Below are 23940 nucleotides of genomic sequence, written 5' to 3'. Positions count from 1 at the left end.
TACGCAGGAACCAACGCTGAAAATTTGCATATCATATATATATAAATTTATACTGTACTGTATTTTGTTACTAATTTTTAATGCCATATCCCAATGTTATATTGTTTAGCTAAATGCAATTTTAGCTATTGTCACACATAATATCAAAATGTAAAAGGTTCCATTTTCTAAGCACGTATGAATCGTAGAGTAATAGTCGATGGTGTATATGTCCAACTGTTGTTCCCAGGACTTGCTGCAGCATTCAATATTCAACATTTTACAGATGATGTGGATATATTTACACAATCCATTGTATTTCTAGCAAATGTCAAATGGCTCAAACTAACTTTTCTGTTGTACAAACTACACTTGTCATGCTGAGATCCTTCATCTTATTAGAAGCATTGGGAATAAAACTTTGATCGTGAGCAGTCATCATAATTTTGTCCTGATAATAGTTGCACTATCCTCTTGTAAGCCAGTCTATAAAACCTTATTTATTTTAAAAGTCCTGAGTGAATAAATGCAGAAAATATTTGTCATGCTATTGTTTGGCTCATTTGTCCAATTTTTTGTAACGAAAGTTCTGGAGTATTTTTAAAGACTTGTTTTAGTGATTTCTGTAGCAGACTTGTTTTCTGATTCTGTCATATTTGTAAAACAATCTTTTGCAAAATAGTTGGCTTTTGGAAGATTATCAGATATTATTTCCCATATGTGTTAGCATATGATGCAATAAATCTTACTTCTTAATTTTCCTATTGCTTTCATGGGAATGGAGCATTCGACCAGGCTGGTATACAATTTTGAGGTATGGAATTTGGAAGTTCATTAGATATTGACTTCTGTCCAAATGAACCACGTACTTCACAAAAATGTGGTTTGTCTCTTTTGTTTTGATTTTCTAATCACGTTGTTTTGTGTCTTGTTTTGATTTTCTTATCTCATTGTTTTTCCTGGGGATGGGGCTTCTACCTGATGCCAATCATTCTCCTATTAGTTTAGTTACTCCAACCGAAAATGTTTTAAAGATTCTAACCATCACTTAAACTGCTATTGTTTGTATTTTTTGCACTTTGTTCACCAAGTATATTCACCAAATAGAATTCTTTTTCATTAGCCCGGTTGCTCCTATGATGACAGGTATGATTGATGCCTTTTTAAGATTTTTGTTTGTTTTCATGTTGTACATAAGTCCTTGGTATTTTATTATTTTCTCCCTCACTTCTATGTTAAGGCCAGCATAATTAGGGACGCTTACTTCAACAAGGGTCGCTACATTCTCCTTCTTACTCCATATAACTACCGTATATGTTTTCATGAGGAAATAAATTTGACTTTTGTTCAAAGGAAGAACCACATACGTCAAAAGAATGTATTCTTTCTCTCATATGTGTTCTCATATGATTTAACAAATTTGATTTCCTTGTAAAAGAAAACCTACATACTTAAAGAGAATGTGGTTTCTCTCCCATATGTGTTTTCATATGACGCATCAAATTTGACTTCTGTCCAAAAGAAGTACCACATACTTCACAAGAATGTGGTTTATCTCCTGTATGTGTTTTCACATGATTCAACAAATTTGTCTTCCATCCAAAAGACTGACCACATACTTCACAAGAATGTGGTTTCTCTCCAGTATGTGTTTTCATATGATCGAACAAACTTGACTTCCATGCAAAAGACGAACCACATACTTCACAAGAATGTGGTTTCTCTCCAGTATGTGTTCTTATATGACACAACAAATTTGACTTCTGTGCAAATGAAGAACAACATACTTCACAAGTATGTGGTTTCTCTCCAATATGTCTCTTAATATGAGTTAACAAATGTGACTTCTGTGCAAAAGAAGAACCACATATTTCACAGGAATGTGGTTTCTCTCCAGTATGCGTTTTCATATGATTCAATAAATGTGACCTCTGTACAAAAGAAGAACCACATACTTCACAAGAATGTGGTTTCTCTCCTGTATGTCCCTTCATATGAGTCAACAAATGTGACTTCTGTGCAAAAGAAGAACCACATACTTCACAAGAATGTGGTTTGTCTCCAGTATGTGTTTTCATATGATTGAACAAACTTGACTTCCATGCAAAAGAAGAACTACATACTTCACAAGAATGTGGTTTGTCTCCAGTATGTGTACTCATATGACGCAACAAATTTGACTTCTGTGCAAATGAAGAACAACATACTTCACAAGAATGTGGTTTGTCTCCCGTATGTCTCTTCATATGAGTCAACAAATGTGACTTTTGTGCAAAAGAAGAACCACATACTTCACAGGAATGTGGTTTCTCTCCAGTATGTGTTTTCATATGATTCAATAAATGTGACCTCTGTACAAAAGAAGAACCACATACTTCACAAGAATGTGGTTTCTCTCCTGTATGTCTCCTCATATGATTCAACAAAGTTGATTTCTGTGCAAAAGAAGAACCACATACTTCACAAGAATGAAGTTTGTCCCCGGTATGTGTTGTCATATGACTCACGAAATTTGACTTCCATGCAAAAGAAGAATCACATACTTCACAAGCATATGGTTTCTCTCCAGTATGTGTTTTCATATGACTTAACAAATTTGACTTCTGTGCAAAAGAAGAACCACATACTTCACAAGAATGTGGTTTGTCTCCCGTATGTCTTTTCATATGTACAAATAAACTTGACTTCCATGCAAAAGAAGAATCACATACTTCACAAGAATATGGTTTCTCGCCCGTATGTCTCTTCATATGACTCCACAAATGTGACTTCCGTGCAAAAGAGGAACCACATACTTCACAAGAATGTGGTTTGTCGCCCATGCTTTTTTGCAGATGTATCCAGAAAAAGTGAATGCAGTGAAGTGTATGATGATACACAAGCTCATAAATTTCAAATTGTTCTGCAAATATAAAACAAATTTCGAAAAATACATTTCATGTTGTAAAATTGAATTTATGCTGATTTTTATTTAAAATATCCGAAACATTTATTAATGATATTCAAAATAAAATGAATATTCAATACTGCTTTAATAACAAAATAAATCTGTTTCTATTTCCAAATATTAAACTAACTATTTTTTTTACGTTTCTTCATTTTAGAGATGCGGATTCATTATTGATATTATTTGGATTCTTCAGAATACTGTTTTCGTCTTGGGTGTTATTTTAGCAACGTTTCTATCTACGATCTGGTGTATTTTGTCCAACTTGGGAAGTTTTCTCTTGCATTTGGGAATCTGTACATAATTATGAATGGAAACCTTTATTTAATACATGAGATTTGCATGCTCTTGTATTGTTAACGATGACTGGGTAACATTTCTAACTAATTTAAAAAACTATTCTAAATCTTACTGAGGATTGAAACTTCAATGTTCAGTGGTATTTAACTTACAACTGAATTTACCAAGTACTCTAACCATAGCACCACGGGTCCTAACAGACAATCCTAGTATAAATTTTTGGAACTATTTTGTTATCACTATTTATTACTACATATTATAATTTTTTTTTGGAAAAAGAAATCCAGCAGAGTGCTCAATCCAAAAATAAGAGTGTATTGATATATTTTTTTTATTTACTGAAAATTATTAGATGACACAAGTCATTGGTTCCGTCGGTTTTAAACCCGATAATTAGGACCGTTTTAGATACTCATATCAAGCTCTCTTCAGCCAATACTCATCTATTTTATAACCAGAAGTAGAAATATATATTTATCACGAGTTCTTGTTTTACTCTCGTTTTGTATTTATTGGATGGTGATGATTTATTAACTTTAAAGTTAAATTACAAATTTTATGTTAAGTTCTTTTAATATTAAAACCAAAATTAATTTTAAAATTAAATTTTTATACATATATATATATATATGTATAGACACATCTTACTAATATTTACTATATATATATATATATATATATATTATTTATAATTAATGGTTTCCATATGTTAAATACTTTATCCCACTATTCTAATAAAGATAGGTTTTCGTTCTCCATCCATATATATTCTGACATGGCTCACATTTGTATAATTTTCCACATTTACATGAAATTTCTTAGTTATGATTTTCAATAAGCAATAAGTGTTTTCTAAAGCATTCCACCTAATTTTGATATTGTTATTAGTACATATTGTTTTGCTCTGTGTTGTATGACACAGAATATTACTTTGTTTACATGATATAGAGTGTGACAATTGAAGTTTACATTCCGTTTACATATTAAAAGATATTAAGGAATGACAGCTGGTAGCAAACGCACTAAACAATGGGGTTAGGTTGTCAGAATGTATATCGTCAGTGGTGAAAGAACAACTATTTGACGCATACAATGGTCAAACGTGAGCAAAAAGCCGGTCACATATATAGCACAAAGAAAAAAAGATGAGAGGCCTACAGTCAGCCGGCAATCAACAGCACATAATCGTTGTTCCATTTACCAACCTCCTAGTCCACACTCTCCATCTCTAGCTAGGTGCACACATATGAGGTAGTAATGAAACAGAAAATATAAGTTTGTATATTTTTATGCAAAAACAAAATGTACATTTTTTCTAGGTGACAAAAATCGACTGCGCAACATATGTTAGGAGTATAGGAAGGTGAAGATGGTTGTCATGAGACATGAGCCACAGGATCTTCAAGCAGCTTATCAGAAAGCCCTAGCAAAAGTTAAATGGAAGATCTGACTCAACACAAGCCAGAAGTATGAAGACGAGCCATGGAGTTTTGTCACATACGATTGCGTATTCTAGTTTAGGCTATGAGTTCAGGCAGTTTCCCAAGACATGGAGACAGACGTAAAAAAACAAGTAGAGAATAGGAGACCAGTATTTTAAACAAGAGAGAAGGAAAGAAGCAGGTAGATAAGTAGTTGTTACGAATTATCCGAGGTGGGCAACATACAGAAATTCTGCAAGAAACATATCTGTGGAAACCAGGGATACTTAATTAATGCAATGTCCGACGACCGGAACAAGGGCATACTAATGCACATAGTTGGTAACATGGGCACATTAAATTCTGTTTCAATTAGAATTGAGAGAAAGTTAAAGAATTCTGGTGGATATGAGAGCAGAGGTGTCAGTAATAAATAAGTTCTTTAAGACAATGACCTGAACTATGTGAGAAAAAAGTTTAAAAACAGCTAATGGGTCCCCATTAATTGTAAAATACAGATAGCAGGTCAGTCTATCCACCAAGACTTCTCTGCTGCAACACAAATATGATACTATATTACTGGCTCAGGAAAAAGCGGTGAGGATGAATTTAGATTTGGGAGCGATAAGAATATTTGATGAGTATATAGCTCTGGAAGATGATGCTCATATTTCATAAATAGTTCATTTAGCACATGAAATTATGTTAAAACAACAGCATCTGCATACATGCATGACTTGTGTGGGTTTTACAAATGGTCAAGGATTAAAATATGAGATAGAACAAATAGTGGATTCATTAGCAATCTTAGCAGAGTATCAGTAACTAATGTAGTGGTAAAGATTGAAGGGTCTCGTAAGTTTCCATTTCTCATAATGAACAACACCAACAAAAAGTCACATTGAGAAGGGCTGCCAAATTGCTGAGTCTAGTGTGGCTGGTAACATTACCAAGATTACCATGCCGAAGTTCATACGTTGTTGAAGCAAAATAGGGTTTGTTATGGAGAATGAGGACTTGGGTAGAATCGATATGGTGGAGATGTGTATACAAACTTGAATGCATGAGCCCGTATTGAACACTGCTAAAACAAAAAAAAAATTGGTATATTCTGAAATCGAGGAAATGATGCAAGCAGATGTAATTGAAAGATCGAATAGTCCGTTGAGTTTTCTGATAATGTTACTAGAAAGGAAGGATGTTAATAAAAGATTTTTCATAGATTTTAAATATTTTTAAATATAGTTACAAAGAAGTATGTCTGAGCTTAAACTGTCATTGATGAAAAATATGCATCGCTAGGATCAGCAAAATATTTCGCAAATTAGATCTAAAGTCTGGGTACTTTAATGTGATGCGGTTTGGACTTGCAAATGATACTGTGGTCTTCCAGGAATTAATGTCCATAGTTCTAGAGAGACAGAAAAATTATGCATTACTGTATTTGGATGATATTTTCATATTTTAAGATTCCATGGAAAGTCACTTGGATCACATAGATAGGGTATTACTAGCCAGTTTACATGAGCACAACCTCAGGTTGAAAGTTATGCAGTGTAAGGTTTGGTAAGGGATACCATTCAGGAAGTTAGGAAAAAAATGATAGAGAACAAGAACAAGTGTGGGCAACGTTGATTGAGGAAAGCCCAATAAGTTGGATAGTGATTGAGCCACAGAACAAGCTGATATCCCAATATGGAGAAGTCAACATCAATGGGACACATAGCATGACATCAAAAATTGCAAATATTTTGGACAAAAATTATTTCCCATTTGCATCAATTGTGTTGTCAACCACAATAATAGGATTCATTTGGAAAGGCGTAGAGTTGGCTTAGAGTTTGGAAGTGGGGAAGAACCAGTGGGAGGGAATTGTTTAGGTTGGGTAAGATCTATATTCTTTCTTTAAAAAATATTCTTTTCTCAGGGTTTGTTCTATACGTGACACTTTGGAAGATGATTTCAGTTAACCATTTTGTCAGAGCATGCGAAGCGTTAGGAAGAAGTTATGAAAGAAAAGATTATAAGAAAGTCAAAAGAAATTGTTTCCTGTTTATAAACTCGAGCATCGAAGTCATCGATTGTCATCTACCGACATTAATTTTAAATTATCAAATGCATTTAATAAAAGAAAAAAGAAACTTATTCTTGGAAAGAAAATATTTAGTTAACAAGACAATAATAAGTTTTCTGATTAAGCAATGTAAATCATTATGTTATGAATGGTGGCCACCACTGATAACAAAAAGAATTATTTAGCTTAATATCCATAAAACTACTTGTTTGTGGCAATTTTAAATGTGATATTCGTTTACAGCATCCTCGAAAACCTATGGAATTCGTCATGGTAAAGATGACTGTTAATGTTGAAAGTAGGTAACAATTTACCAAAACGGCTTTAAGGCAGCCCCTTCCCCAAATATCATCATGTGGCCAGAAAGTGGATGCTCATTTTACATTAAATTTATATAGAAAAGAGATCCTCACTTTTCGAAAAGATAATTTCCTCATGTGATGAAAACGAATTTTCTATTGGAAGTATTTATTCATTTTCAACATCCTTGAAACCCTACACAAGTCGTCATTCTAAAGAATATTTGCAATTTTGAAAGATTTTAGAAATTGACCTTTTTATATTTAAGTCATTAGTGAAAACAAAATTTGATTTTTTTAAATTTCTGAAACAGTTAAAACATATAAAATTACATTTATAAAATTATTTATTTATTTATTTTTGGTAATCGATAAAGTTTAAATCAGTTTAAAATAAAAATAATTTACAGCGAAAAATCTTCAGCAATAAATCAACATTTTCATTAGGATTATTTGCTTTTTTTCTGATTTCATGTTTCAATAAAGATACAGGTAAATTAAAGAACAAAAATCAAGACAAATGTCATCAATTCTGTACTTGAAAACGCATACAGAATTGGCCACCAATGATAACATAAAGAATTACGTATTGGCCGTTTTTTGGGGTTTTTGTATTACTGTACACATAGATTCGAAAAAGTTGTCAAAAAACGAAAAAACAAATATATAACAAATAAATGTTATCAAAGGCAAGATAAGTTACTTTTCTACCTAACTGGATATATTTTCCGTGTTTTTATTCAATGCAACATGTTTATTCAACTCGAAAAGCATACAATGTTTACCGATGTATTGGAAAATTCAAACTGTCGCCCGACACTCTCTTTAACACGGTAAGTTCAGGAAAAGATGTTATAAATAATAAACTAGAAAAAAATACTGTTAGAAATTCGCTCGTTATATGTTACCGTGACATAAGTTGACATATATTCGGTGTTTTCTTAATAGTATTTTGTCTAGTTTATTATTTATAACACCTTTTCCCAAACTTACCATGTTAAAGAGAGTGTCGGGCGCCATTTTGAATTTTCCAATACATCGGTAAACACTGCATGTTTTTCGAGCTGAATAAACATGTTACATTGAATAAAAATAAAAAATAAAATGTATCCAGTTTGGTAGAAAAGTAACTTATCTTACCTTTGATAATATTTATTTGTTATATATTTGCTTTTTGACAACTTTTTCGAATCTATGTGTACAGTAGTACAAACCCAAATTTTTTTTTATATTTAAGTCAGTATTGAAAACAAAATCTGATAGATTAGTGATCATTCGATAATAATCCGATGAAAAGATGAAAAAAAATGATGAAAATAAAAAAAATACACATACGTGCGCCACGTAGTAATACTTTCGTTTTTGTTTTATAATCTGCTTTCGATTAACTTTAGCTGCTTTTCTAAAGGAAACGATTTTTCAAATGTGATTGACTTTACAAGCTCAAGTTAACATTCAAGATGACGAACGGAAGAGCAAGTTCGCAGAAAACAAAATTGAAGAGGAAAAATAAAAAAAAAAAAAATATTTCGAAATAGAGCCGATCTATTTGATGAATATCACGGATAAAATTAGTATTATTCTATTTAACATTTTAATATTTACATGAGAGAGAACAGATTGCAAGTTTCATCTTTATTAATTGTTTAATTCGTTGTACGTGCAATTTAATAGCGGAAACTGCTGTCTTTTCGTATTTTTATTTATTTATTTTTATATAGATTTCCGAGTATTTCTTGATTGTGTTTAAAAGATTAATCTAAAGTTAATCTATACGAGAAAAAATTAATTAAAGAGATTAAATGAAAAAAATTACAGGTGAAAAAAAAAAAATATAATGAAAACTGTTTTCACGTTGGAAGAAAGTGACAAATTCATCTAAATTAAGAAGTTAAATAAATTCCTTGTAAAACCCAAAAATCCCTTGAAAAATACATACTAGTTTTCTGGGATTATTTCAAAGATAATTAGTAAAATAAAAGGTAATATTGACAGGTTTCTTACCGGCCTCTGCGACGAACAATTCTTCGTCTCAAAGTTCTATCAAGAAGTAGAACTTGAAGTAATAACGAAAACATGAAATCATATCCTACGGAAACGAAACGAAACTATTCCGCCCCACCCCACCTTTATTAAAAAAAAAAAATACTGCAAAAATTAGTTTTAATTATTTTCTTCTGTATCTTCAGTTTTCACGGCAACAGAAACTAAAGTAGAACAATATTTTGTTATAAAAAATATTAGGTGCATTCAAAATAATTAAAAATAATTCAACGTTTTGGGGAGTTTTGTTAAGAGAAGCCAGCAAACCCAAAAAATGACATAGCAAGATGAGTTACTCTTCTACCTACCTGGATAAGTTATGTATTTTAATGTTTATATTCGGTTCGATAATTTACTCTTCTACCTATCTGGATAAGTTATGTATTTTAATGTATTTTAATGCTTTTATTCGGCACAAAAATCGCCTGTGGCCGCCGTGTTACATTACATAAAACGTGCGGAAAAGTATCTTTTCAGTAACGTGAAAATTTGATTTTATCCATTATAAGGCTTCGATAGTTCGAACTGAGTTGTCTCCTCATTTATTAAATGTAGAATAGATGTTCAGATACTTCTACAGTTTAATCAAGACATTAAAAATGAAAATATCGAAAAAAGTTTAAATTGTACGCCTCCGTTATGGAATGAAGTTCTCAGGAAAAAAAATCACTTAATTTCATCAAGTGTTTTTTGTTATTGTTGTTTAGTAATTGTCTGTATTTTTGAGATAAGGTGTTTTCATTGATTGAGATTGTCGGACTGACTTCCTCATCTTGGTTGTTATTGTCACAACGTTTCGGCCGTTTTGCCCTCCGGCCTTCGTCAGGTGTTTTGTATCGAACTGGGGAACCGTTTGTTAGGAGTCTTGAACCCAACCCTTTATTATTATTACGGGGGTACCGTGTTCGGACTCCAGCTAGGCTTTCGGACATAGTTGCTGATTCTCTGTTTTTAATGTTACTTTTTCACTGCCTTCGTTCAGGATTGAACTCAGCACCTTTTGGTCTAGGACCACTCGGCCATATGTCACTAGGACAATTCTTAGTTGGTTTTTGTTAATGTTAAACCTATGTTGTTATTCAAGGTTTTCTCTCTCTATCAGAGGTGTCCAAATTGTATTCAGCTCTATGCTTGGTTTGCTCAGTAGGTTGTTATGTCCGAGCATGTGAACTGTTTCTTTAAGTTTTCTCACTTTCCAGTGGGTCTCTCTGTTTATTATTTTTACTTCATCCCATAGGGGGCGATGGTCCCCCCTCTCCATCCAGACATGGTTGGCTATACCCGATTTTTCCGTCTCCCCTTTAGTTACCGCTTTTCGGTGTTCTTCCACCCTTACTTTAAGGGGGCGGCATGTTTCACCCTTGTAAACCTTTCTGCAACTGCATGGGATGGAGTATATGCAGTTTTTGGTCATGCTCTCATCCATGCGGGGCTTCACTCGTACCAGGTGTCGTCTGAGTGTTGACTCGCTTTTGAGTACCGTCCTGATGTTGTAGGGGGCACATATTCTCTGAATCTTTTCGGAGATAATAATAAAGGGTTGGGTTCGAGACTCCTAACAAACGGTTCCCCAGTTCGATACAAAACACCTGACGAAGGCGTTATTGTTGGTTTTTTTTTGTTTTTTTTTTGTTTTTTTTTTCTACATCGAAACAACAATTTGGTATGTTACCGAGCAAACGGTTCGATTTTTAGGAAGAAAAGCTCGTGTTAAAGATGGGGAGGGAGTGTCGGCGCTACTTGATCAAATTAAGGGAATTTTTTTTGGAGATCTTCAGTCCAAAACGGATACATACAATATAACCTTTGTTCGATATTTTAATTTTTTTATGTCTTAATTAAACTTTACAAGTGCCGATGTTCGGTTTAAGCATACCCCCAAAACCCTAGAAAACAAGTGTTTTAAAGTAGGTTTTGTGTTGGTTTAGGTCAAAATTACCAAATACATTCCTAAAAAAAAAATTACCAGATCCCCTTCCCCCCAAAAGGTGGCCATAAAGTGGATGCTCATTGTACTTTAAATGAATATAGAAAATTGATCCGCCACTTTTTGAAACTATAATTTCTTCATGCCTTAGAAACTATTTGTTTCCTGGAATTTAAAACGTTATTTTCGTTTTTAGTGCAACCAAAAACATTAATTAAAAATTTTAAATAATTTTTGGAGTGTGGACGATACTGCACCTTTATCCCATTTTATTTATTTATTTTTTCTCAGTGACTTATCATTCAAATGAAACCAAACAGCTTTATTTGTTTTTATTTTGGTGGACCTCCGAAACCAATAAATGGCGCTATCCTTGCTCCCCTCCAAATGAAGATACAGAAAAAACAATTAAAAAAAAAACGGAAGACGTTTCTTTTCGTTTACGAAGAAACCTGTCAATATTATCTGATACAAAATACCCTTGAAAAATAAATATGAGTTTTCTGGGACTATTTCAAAAATAATTAGACCAGTAAATGGTAATATTGACAGGTTTTTTACCGGCCTCCACGACAAATAATAGCTCGTCTCTAAGTTGTATCAAAAAGCGGAACTTGATGTTGTAAACATAATACAGAGTTATGTACCCTTGACCCGACCTCTCTAGAAAGGAGAGAGAAAAAGCATTGTAATGGCGGACCCAATAAAGGTACACACTACGTCGCTTATCGAGATTAACTACTGTGTCTTGTTGTCTTTCCCTTATGAGTGAGGTCCTTCCCTCATAACTATAGCTGGTGTCAGGGGTCGGATAAAAACAAAAAATAAGAAACAAAGGAAAAATACAACGACCCATCCTAAATAAGAAACCTGAAAATACGTACGAACAATAAAGGACGCACCCTCACCACGTGGTAAACTTTATTCGTTTCATTCTTTGTTTTTTTTTTGTTTTTTTAATATCCACTTATTTAATATCCAGTCACTATACATATTCTATACACTTTGACATTCTGGTTAAACACACAAATATGTCTAACCCAAACGAAGCTTCATCAAGACACACAGAAATCGACCCAATTTCTTTCATGTTACAAATGCAACAACAACAAACTGCCATGCAAGAACAGATGACGAACCTTATGCCCACCGAGCAACACGCCCCCACCCCATTGTCGCACCATTCACAAGTGAAATTCGAGTGACCTATGATAGAACCTGACTCGTCAGACAACATACGGGTCATTTTTAAGGATGCATGGTTTCGTTATAAAGAGATGACGCAACTTACCCCACAGAATTCCGAAATGAGCTACGAGTTGTATCCAGTTCATCTGTAAACAAAATGTTGTTCAACTTCGTTGGGCCGGATGCCCTGAATAAGAGGAACAACTGCTGGAATATATTAAATCCGTCGCAGTGAAAACCGTCCATCCTGAGGTATACCGTCAGCAATTCTTTGTAATGAAGCAAAGTGATGGGGAGACTATCCTGTTCTTTATTTCCCGGTTGAAATCACAAGCGATGCTCTGCGCTTTCAATTGTGGCAACCAGCAATGTGCAATGTCATTTTCTGAGGACATGATCAAATCTCAAATCATTGCCAGATTAAGGGATATCTCCAACCAGAGCAAAATTTTACCAGAGATTACTCTGAATGATTTAAGTAGACTCCTCTTGACTCTGAAATATACCGCCAGAGCATCAAATCACTTCCGGCCAGCAGAGATCACACAAGTGGCCCAATTTAAATCTGCGGCATCAAAAAAGTTCTACCACCAAATAAGACGAGACATAACAAGGGAAAATGCTAAGGTTGTGGACACAAGACACACCCAAAAGGACAAAGACAATGCCCTGCTTGGGTCAAATCATGCCACAAATGTGGCAAAGAGAACCACTTCTCAACTACGTGCCACGGCACAGCATCGTCAAATGCCATAATGGGAGCCTACCCAAATGACAACCAGAATGAAGATTCTTCATTCATATCGACAATGACTGTACAACCTGAATGACTAGAGGAAGAAGAGGGAATCCCGCATGGTGCATGGACCAACAACAAGTTCACACCAGGCCGACCAGAGCCACCTCCATTTTTCAATATTACCATCACATTAGATACAAAGGCCCACCAACACCTTGGACGATTCAGACATACAAATATGAAACACCAACCCGTCCGATTACCTGCTTTGGCAGACAGGGGAGCTCAGACAAGTATAGCTGGTGTAGATTTATTAAACAATCTTGGGTGCACTTCTGAACATCTGCTGCGCACTAGGCACCAGTTACGTGCCGTTAATGATGACAACCTGCCCATCATGGGGGCCTTAATTGCCACAATGTCACTCGGTAAGGCAGCATGTTCGGAGCTGATATACATCAACCCAAGGGTTAAGGGGCTATATATATATCACAGACGGTCCTGAAAAAACTAAAAATTATCAATGATGACTTTCCAGCACAACTTAGTAGTCTGGTAGCCACAACGAAGATGGACTCCAAACCAACTGACCAAGTGTTAGCCCCTTGCGGATGCCCATACAGATCACCATGCCCACCATTACCAGATAAGCTGCCATTTCTCGCCACACCTGATTATTGAGAAGAGATAGAAAGCTGGATCAAATACCACTTTGCCAGCAGTGTGTTTAATACATGTACGCACCAGAAATTGCAGACTATGACCGGAGAACCGCTTACTATCACATTCCTCGACAACCACCAACCTAACGCTGTTCACAAACCAATCCCTGTCCCCCACCACTGGAAAGAGGCTGTGAAATCCCAACTTGATGCAGATGTAGCACTGAACATCATTGAACCAGTGCCAGCAGGGACACCAACGACATGGTGTTCGAGGATAATCACAGTGCCCCAAAAAGACGGCATCCGATGTAGAATGGTCGACCTCCAAAATTTAAATGCAGCGACAAGACGAGAAACACACCACACACTCTCTCCATTCAATCTTGTCAACACAAGACCCCCAGGAAAACTATTTTGGATGACTGGAACGGATATCACAGTGTTCCTTTGGCTGTGAAAGCACGGGATGCCACAACTTTCATAGCAGAAGGTATTTGCGAGCCCCTCAAGGTTTCCAAGCATCCAATGATGGTTACACAAAAAGATTCGATACCATTACAGAAGGCTTCCCTCGTGTGGCTCGCTGTGTGGACAACTCTATCTTGTGGGATGATGATATGGTACTGTCCTTTTGGCACACTATTAGATACATCATGCTATGTGCTGAAAATGGAATAGTATTAACCCAGAAAAATTCCAATTTGCAAAAGACAGTGTAGAGTTTGCTGGCTTCGACATCAGCCTAACAGGGTACAAACCATCTAAAAAATTACTTATGGGTACCAGAAATTTCCCATCATCGACAAACATTACAGGAGTTAGATCTTTCTTTGGTCTGATTAACCAAATTTCATATGCGTTTACCCAAGCACCCATCATGTCGCCCTTCATAGAACTAGTGAATCATAACAGCAGTTTTTACTGGTACGATACATTGGAACAACTCTTCCAGCAATCCAAGGAAACACTCCTAGAAAGCCTCCGGGATTACGTTCGAACATTGGAAATAAATCGCCCAACATGTCTGACTATAGACTGGAGTCAAGCAGTAATGGGATATACCCTACCCCAAAAACATTGTGCATGCCCGTCCACAATGGACCACCGTTGTAAGCCAGGACATTGGAAATTAGCTGAGCAGCGGCTTGGTTCCCACCAGTTTTGGCAAATAGCAAACAGAATCCTGAACAGAAACATGTGTTCTATCACAACTATCATAAATGGACCTGAGGTAATCTCGTCAGCATCAACAAAGCTAAACTCTTTGCCAAGAACTTTGCAGCTAATTCTATCCATTGCGACCACGGTCGCCAACCCCCAATATTTTCCCCCGTATCAGAAAACACTCTATATGATATACAAATATCTGTACGTGATGTCGCCAAGCTAATTGAAAACATTGATTCCAGTAGAGCAACCGGCCCTGACGGTATTCCAATTATAGTACTCAAAAGATTTCAACCAGAACTAGCGCCCATCATTACAAAACTGTTTAAACGTTGTCTTAAGGAGAATTGCTTCCAATCACCCTGGAAAATCTCATCAGTATTCCCTGTATTTAAGAATTCAGGTGATCGTTCATCTCCCTCTAGGTACAGGTCAATAAGTCTCCTGTGCGTCATAAGTAAGTTGCTGGAATCTGTGTTAAATAGAGTAGTAATCAACCATCTCAGCAAAACTAACCTTCTTAGCGACACACAATATTATTTATGTTCTGCTAGATCTACAGCACATGTGCTTACAGTTATATCTCATATAATTAGCGAATCTCTGGACAGAGGCTTCATTTCTAGGGCAACTGCTCTTGACATATACAAAGGCCTTTGATAGAGTATGGCACAAAAGTTTACTTCATAAGATGTCAAGGTACGGTATAGCTGGAAATGTCTTTTTAATTTAAATAATTTCTTTCTGATGGTCCATAAGTTGATGAGCAGAAATCAGAAGCTCTCAGCATTAATGCTGGAGTCCCTCAGGTGTCCATCCTGGGCGCAACTCTCTTCCTGATCTACGTTAATGATCTTCCAAATCACATCCTAATATCATTCAAAAACATTTATGTTGATGACACTACCATCTATGGTAGAACATTTAAGACCGTAAACAACCAAGTTCTCTCTGATTCTCTCTCCTTTGATCTTGAACAAGTAGTACAATGGGGAAAGGAGTGGCTGGTTACTTTTAATCCATCTAGAACAAAGCTTTTATCTTTACATCATCAACGTTCTGATCCCTATCTGACATCAATTGAAATGAATGGCTCTCGTCTTGGGGAAGCCTCATGTTTTGACAAGCTGCTGGGCTTGACTTTTACTCCTAATCTTAAATGGAACACATGCATTAAATCCGTTGCCAAGGGCGCTGGAAAAATGGTGGGGTCCTTCTATCGATCGAGTAGATATCTCATTGCTGATGCAATTCTCTATTTGTATAAGAGCCAGGTATGTCCAAGGATGGAGTACTGTTGCCACATTTGGGCAGGAGCTGCTAGAAAGGACTTGCCCTGCCTTGATAGAGTTCAAAACAGACTTCGTAGCCTCGTAGGGGCTGTCCTTTTCTCTTCCCTGCAACCTCTTTTTCACAGAAGAGATGTTGCGAGTTTGTCTCTGCTTTATCATTATTTTCATGGCAAATGCTTGGCTGAGCTCCAATCTATGGCCCCCCATCGCCAAACTTTCACAAGAAACATCCATCTAGCAGAAAAGACTATCATTAATTCCCCCCACTCTTTATCTGTGCCTAAACCTAAACGTAGATTCCACGAGCAAAGCTTCTTTCTTAAAACTGCACACCTGTGGAATTGTCTTCTGTTTTCATGCTTTCCAGCTGACTACAATGTGATTGTCTTCAAGTCTAACCTAAACAAGTTTTTGATGAGGCGTTCCATATAATTTAACAAATTTACTGAATTTCCATTACTAACGATTACTATATTGTCCAATTTCTACTGTACACTCTTTAACCCTTATCCTCGAGCGACCTCTCGGCCTTGATAAGTGGTGATTGCTATGTAAAAAAATGGAAGGGGAAGCTTTAGTTATAAAGGTTAGATTGGAAAGCTGAAAAATGTTTGCTTTAGGCTGCCTCACCCTGATACTTGCTATTGACAACAAACCCCTTGTGCCGATATTCAATGATCGTAGCTTGGACGAAATAAAACAATCCCAGGATTTTAGATATCCGAGAGCAGACCCTGATGTACCAGTTCAGGGCCATATAAATACCAGGAAATGCCAATGGTGGAGCAAATGCCATGTCCCGTATCCCTGCACCTACCACCAAAGTCGCACCAGCTGACACAGGCAGCATGGAAGAAGCATTGCAAGCTGGAATAGAATCCCGATACAACCAAGAAACATCTCTTATCAAGATGGCACACATACAGCAAGAAGCCAAGATGGATCACCAATACCTGAACCATGTGGAAATAATAGAAAAGGGATTCCCTGAACACAAGGATCTTCTACAGCCAAATGTTAAAGAATTCTGGAATATGCGAAGCGGCATATATAAAGTTCCGTCTCTAGTATTCAATGAAGGTTGCATAATTATTCCAAAAAGCCTATGTCGTTAACTCATTGACCAGATCCATACAGGTATTTTGTGAAGTATGGTTTGCCAGAGGAAATTGCTTGTAAAGGTAGACCCCCACACAACTCTGATGAGTGGAGGACATTTCTCAAAACATGGGGCGTATCACTTCGAGTCTCGTTGGCATATTATCCACAAAGCAATGACAGAGCCGAGGCAGTTGTCAAACACATGAAGAGATTATTAACAACAAATATTAGCCCCAATGGTTCACTAGATACGGACTAAGTGGCAAAAGCACTGCTACCTCATTGCAACACACCACCACCTGACATAGGTGCGTCACCATCAGAATTCTATTCGCTCGCCCCCTGAATGACCACTTACCAAACCAACAAAATTTCGCTGTGAATAGTTGGAACTCGCCGACATGCGCAAGAAGGCCATTAACCAGCGGTTCCTCAACAACATGAAACACACTGAAAACAGGCAACAACTCAATCCATTAAGAATCGGGGAACACGTGTCAATTCAAAACCAACATGGACACAAACCCCTGCGCTGCAACAACACTGGCACGATTGTTGAAACTCTCCCCCACAGACAATACTGCATATTAGTTGATGACAGCAGGAGAACCCCATTCCGAAACCGCCATTACTTTCACAAAATAAATACAAATAACCGCAACCTGGCTCATAATGACACCCTACCGGATGACCTGCCAAACAACAGAATCAGGATCTATTCCCTACAATAATCACGTACAGTGTAAAACCCAGTACACCCAGACAGCCAACAACATCCTCAAATACAAATAACACCAACCCTCACCTTACACACCAGGTACTCAAATAAAAAACGAACCCCTGAAAATGACAGATGTAATACAGAACGAAAGATCTGAAGCTAGCTCTTGACCTATCCATAACAGACGATTACCATCTAGATTTAAGGACTTCCAGCTTGGATAAAATAAATAAATAAATAAGTAAAAATAAGTAAAATAAAATAACATGTAAACATAATACCGAGTTATGTACCCTTGACCGAGCTCTCCAGGAATGAGAGAGAAAAAAAGATTGTAATGGCGGACCCAATAAAGTTACACATGTACGTCGTTTATCGAGATCTACTTGTTGTCTTTCATTCCCTTTTAACTATTCAACTGATTGATATAATAATTAAGTGATTGATTTTGCGGTACGAAACATATACTGTCAAGAATTGTATAAGTCAACTGAATTAAAGGAATAAATTATAAGATGGTCAACATCATGAATTTTGAAATATAACTATTTGTCATTTATTCTCTATATTGCTCTGTAATTACATTGAGCTTTTTAAATAAGGATTGATATATATATATATGATAAGAAAATATATTTCTACAGTATATATATATATATATATATATATATATATAATCAGAAATACACGAATATTTTTTAAATTGAAAATAAAGTTCGAAACGATTCAAAGTTTCTTTGTTTTTTTGCTTTTTTTTAAATAGTTGTCTCTTTTGCATGTATTAGGTCTCTTAGCTCAGTTCCTTCAACAGTTATCTCCATTGACCGTACATTTTTCTTATGGATTTTCCCCTGACTCGACACTGTCGTGATAATACATACTTTGGAAGCATTGATAAACAGACTCGAAGGTGGTGTAAAATGCGTTCTTTATTGTCTAGTAGTAAACGTTGCACTGAGAAACAATGGCGGACGAGATTCATACGTCACGGGCCAAGGGGCATAACTCTAGGCGACTAATAGTCTCTTAGCCTATATTATGACATCCCTTCCCTTCCATATATATGTATATAGTCCAAGGGCGATATTTAGCCTTTATCTGATTAAGGGATAACATAGTCTCTAATATATTATTTAGCTTGTCTCCATTGTTCTAGGGTAATGGTATTGTCTCTTTTTTTTAGGATAGTGTAACCTATAAGTTCAGTTTCTGAGGAGCATTCACTCGTCTCTGAGATCTTCTTAATTCGGGGGTGGGTTTCTCAGTTCGGGTGTGAGGCGTGCCGCTTGAGTGTTGTTCGGTGGTCGGCTGTTCGATTTGTTTAGGGGGGGACCTTCCTTCTGGGTGGGATCCGGTGGAGAGTCGCTGGGGCGAGGTTGGTCGGATCTATTTGCGGTTGTTGATCTCCTCCCAGCTGGTCTGAGGAACTGCCTGTTCCTTCTATAGGTGTTACCGTTCTCAGATTCAACTATGTAGGATCTGGGTGTCACGCTGGAGCGCTGAATTTTTCCAGGCTCCCATATCTTTGCTTTTTCCTGCTGGACATAGACATTCTGTCCTGCATGTAGGTGGGAGTAGTGTCTGTTATGTTTCCTGTCATAGCAGGCCTTAGACTGATCTTTCTGTTTCTGTATGGCTGTCCTAGTCTGCTCATCGCCAAGTTGTTGCTTGGATACTAGGGGTGTCCGTATTTTTCGTCCGTTGAGTAACTCTGCCGGGGACTTAATGTCTGATGACAGCGGCGTGGCTCTGTAAGCCATCATTGCTAGGTAGCTGTCTTGACCAGTTTCCCCTGCCTTCGTCAAAATTTTCTTGCATGTTCCCACCATTCTTTCGGCGAATCTGTTAGACTTGGGGTAATGTGGGGACGATGTCCTGTGTTGGAAGCTGTACGTCCTGACGAAATCCTTGAAATCTTTACTTGTAAATTGTGGACCATTGTCCGAGTACAAGATTTCCGGCACTCCTTGTTCCTCAAATATCGTCTTAATACTTCTAATAACGGATATTGATGAGGCGGACGGAAGGCGTCGTACGAAGGGGTTTCGGCTGTACTGATCTGCCACAAGCAGATATTCTTTCCCTGCCAATGTGAACAAGTCTGTGCTGACGTACTGCCAGGGGTACATAGGGGTTTCGTGCTGGAGTATTGATTCGGGCGGGATACTGGCTTGGTATTTCTGGCATGTGTGGCACTCTCGGACTATATCTTCTATGTCCTTATTTAACCCTATCCAGTACACCGCTGAACGCGCTCGTAACCTCGTTCTCTCTACTCCTTGGTGTGAAGCATGCAGCTCTTCCAGTATGCCTCTTTGCAACGAGGCTGGGATAATGATTCTCTGGCTCTTGAGTAGAATTCCATCCTGGACCCCAATCTCATCTCTGAAATTCCAGAATGGCAGGAGAATTCCTGGGCAGTCAGCCCGGTTGGAAGGCCAGCCGGTCAATACCATGCTTACAAGTTGCTTTAGGAGTGGATCCTGGGATGTTTCCACTCTTATATCTTCAACTCTCGTCGGCGCAAAGTTGAGGTATGAGATCATGCTATGGACGTTGAGATCGATCCCTTCAATGTGCCCACTGGGTCCGGGTGCTACTCGTGACAAGCAGTCTGCAATTGGAACTGTTTTTCCTAGGGTATATTTTACAGTAAAATCATATCCCTCGACCTTCAATAACATTCTAGCCAGTCTTGGGGGTGCTTGTGATAGATTTTTCAATGCTATCGACTCCAATGGCTTGTGATCCGTATGAATTGTCGTTTTGTGGCCCCAAACGTAACTGTGAAATTTCTCCAGGCCAAAGACGATAGCCAACATCTCTCTCTCTATGTTTGAGTAGCGTGTTTCTGGTCCGGAAAGTGCTTTGCTCGCGAATGCTACTGGTCTGTCGTTTTGTAGCAGAGCCGCGCCTATACCCATTGAAGACGCATCTACCTGTAGCACTATTGGTTCTTTAGGGTCGAAATATCGGAGTGTCGTATGATTTCCGATCTCTTTTTTGATTTCTTCGAATGCCTGTTGCTCCTGTGAAGACCATGTGAAGTCATTCTTCTTCGATGTTAACTCACGTAGGGGTTTTGTCAGTGTCGCGAGTCGTGGAGAGAATTTGTTCAAGTAGTTCACCAGGCCTAGGAAGCTGGTGAGCTGCTTTGCATCCTCGGGGGGTTGCATCTGTGTGATCGCCTCTATTTTCCGGGGATCTGGCTTGACACCGTCTCTTGAGATTATGTGGCCGTAGAAAGGGATTTCGGAGGTTTTCACCACAAATTTCTCTGAATTAAACCTGCAGTTTCTTTCCCTTGCTCTAAACATTAGCTGTTTCAGTGCCTTGTCATGGTCACTGCCGTCTTCCTCGAATCCGTACACTACTATGTCGTCGCATATGGATAGGACATTTTCGAGGTCTCCGAAGTTTTCCTGCATGGCTCTTTGGAACTCATCTTGGGCAGATTTGACTCCCATGGGGTACCTGTTGTACATGTATCTGCCATGTGGGGTAATGAATGTTGTGAGACGTCTCGACTTTTCGTCCAGTTTCAAATGCCAGTAGCCGGACTTGATATCGACTTTTGTGAACCATCTAGCGTTGTCTAGTTCTGCAGTGATGTCTTCGAATGTCGGAGTCACATAGTGTGGTCTGTGCACTGCTTTATTTAAGTCTCGGGGGTCGAGGCATAGCCTGACCGATCCGTTCCTTTTAGTGGTACAGACGAATGAGTTTACCCAGGGCGTCGGGTCCTTTACAGGGGAAATTATTCCCTGGGCCTCTAAGGAGTCAAACTCCAATTTCAACTTTCCTTTTAGGGATATTGGGACTCGACGTGGTGGGTGGACAACTGGTGGTACTTCGGGGTTTAAATGGATGGTGTGTTCACCTGGCAGACAACCAATGGAGTCGAATACGTCTGGAAATTCCTCAATGATTTTCCTCCTTTCTCCAAGGTTTCCCATCGTACATGGTTCCTGCACGGGGACCGGTTTCATGTCGTGCGGGGGAGTAGGCCGGGATGCTTTGTCCGTCACATGAGTTGTGTCCGTTTTTATAGCCAAGTTAAGGGTGACTAGCCCTAATTCTCTTGATGTTTGGAGTCCTATTAGTATAGGGTCTCTTGATTTCACCACGTGAAAGGTCGCTTTAACGAACTTGTCGCGGGATCTGACCCCTAAACGACAGGTCCCTTCTTGGTCTATCGTTGAGCCTCCAAACGCAATTAGCCTTATAGCTGATATTTCCAGTGGTACTCCTTTCAGTTCCTTGAATACCTGTTTAGGTAACAGCTTCTGTGGTCGCTAACGGTAATTCCTTTACTGTGTGAAAGTACAGCTCCTCTGTGGAACTGTCGTCGTTGCTACCCATATGTGCTGCTGCCATGTGGATTTTATTCTTATTATATTTCCTCTGTGGCTGGAATGACTGTCTGCGTGTGTGCCCCTCGTCTCCCATTTTAGAGTGGCAAACTTTAGCAAAGTGTCCCTTTTTATTGCATTTTAGGCAGTATTTGCCTTTAGCTGGGCATTTATATTGATGGTGTTTTGTGCCACAATTACCACATGTGGTAGGTCCACTGGGCTGTCTGGCTCTAACTGCGAGTGTAGAGCTGTCTTCTACTGCTGTTGTACGTAATGCTTCCATTTGTTTACACGTGGCTTCTTCTGTCTCGACGATTCCGAGTGCTTTCTCGATCGTGAGATCGCTCCCTTCTCTTATTAGGGACTTTTGTGCAGACTGTAAATAAATACCGAATATGAATAGGTCCAACACAATGGTCTCTTCCACCGTCCGACCGTATTCACACTGTTTGGCTGTCTGACGCAGCCGACTTAGAAATGCGTGTGCCGATTCATCCGCGTTTTGTTTACATTTTAGTAGGTTGTGTCTAGCTACACGAAAGTTCGATCGCGGATTCGCATATTCCTTAAAAAATTGGATATATTTATCCAATGTCCTTTCTTCTCCCTGTCAAAAGGGAGTGTCACTTATTTCCTGGCCCTCGATACCAGACCATATTAGCAAGTAATTTAACTTTGTGTCTGAATCTACGTCTTTCATTGGGCCGTCGAAATATAAATGAACTTGCCTGATAAATCGGTCCATTGATTTGGCCAAATTTGAAGTGTTCCAATCGATTGTTGGAGGTGGTAGTTGCGAATATGTATTCATCGTCGATTGCGAGAAAAATACCGACACCATGTGTGTTTTGTATTAATTTTTTTTTTTAGATCCCGAAAATGTTCGTTTTTTTTTTTTTTTAGGGTAATATTGTTACTATTCCTTTGATTCTTTAGAGAATCCCACTTCAGACACCATGTCGTGATAATACATACTTTGGAAGCATTGATAAACAGACTCGAAGGTGGTGTAAAATGCGTTCTTTATTGTCTAGTAGTAAACGTTGCACTGAGAAACAATGGCGGACGAGATTCATACGTCACGGGCCAAGGGGCATAACTCTGGGCGACTAATAGTCTCTTAGCCTATATTATGACAGACACAGAAAGGTTAACCGGTGTTTTTTTCCCTAATTGTAGTCATTATCCTTTTTAGCCGCACATATGTCTGTCTTTAATCTTCTGTTGTCCTTCGTCGTTTTAAGTCATCTCCGGTAAGACACATTATATATCTCCTTCTTAAAGACACGTTTTAATACTTTTAACGTTATTTTTTTTTTAATATTATTTCATCTTAACTACGAACTTTGTTTTTTTTCTTTACCCACATGTCAGACCCCCTTACTTCTAGCTGTGTTGTTCATTTCTTTACGCATATGATTCCCCGTTCAGCCTTTTAGAACTTTTCGTTTCTTATCTTTTCTTTTCGTGTTATCAAAAATGTTTGTTTTTGTTTTTTTGTTTTTTTTTGTTTCTTTCATTTTCATTTTTTTAATCTACTCTCAAAATGCGTGTGTTAATTAAAAGGATTAAAATATAAACAAATCGAACTTACTAATGAAGGTAACAACTTCCGGTGAATGCCGGAAAAATATCCAGTAAAAAAAAACGTCGTTTAGTAAATCGTTATTTGTATTTTAAACTAAATATTTCATCGTGGTTTATTTATTTATTTTTAGTCAT

General features: G+C 37.6%; 1 protein-coding gene across 1 annotated transcript in view; it reads right to left on the bottom strand.

Moving 5' to 3' along the window:
• Positions 1-898: 898 nt before the first annotated feature.
• LOC145270987 (uncharacterized) overlaps positions 899-23940 on the bottom strand; it is an 80640-nt gene continuing 57598 nt past the window's right edge. The window contains exon 2 of the mRNA XM_080126523.1: positions 899-2881. Within this exon, the coding sequence (XP_079982649.1) occupies positions 1431-2801 (1371 nt within the window). The 5' untranslated portion in view covers positions 2802-2881 and the 3' untranslated portion in view covers positions 899-1430. The remainder of the gene's footprint in view (positions 2882-23940) is intronic.

Source organism: Euprymna scolopes, chromosome 46, assembly GCF_053919585.1.
Source record: "Euprymna scolopes isolate OS-2025 chromosome 46, ASM5391958v1, whole genome shotgun sequence".
Lineage (NCBI taxonomy): Eukaryota > Metazoa > Mollusca > Cephalopoda > Sepiida > Sepiolidae > Euprymna > Euprymna scolopes.
The sequence above is the reverse complement of the archived record's forward strand: the minus strand, read 5'-3'. Positions and strand labels throughout refer to the sequence as shown.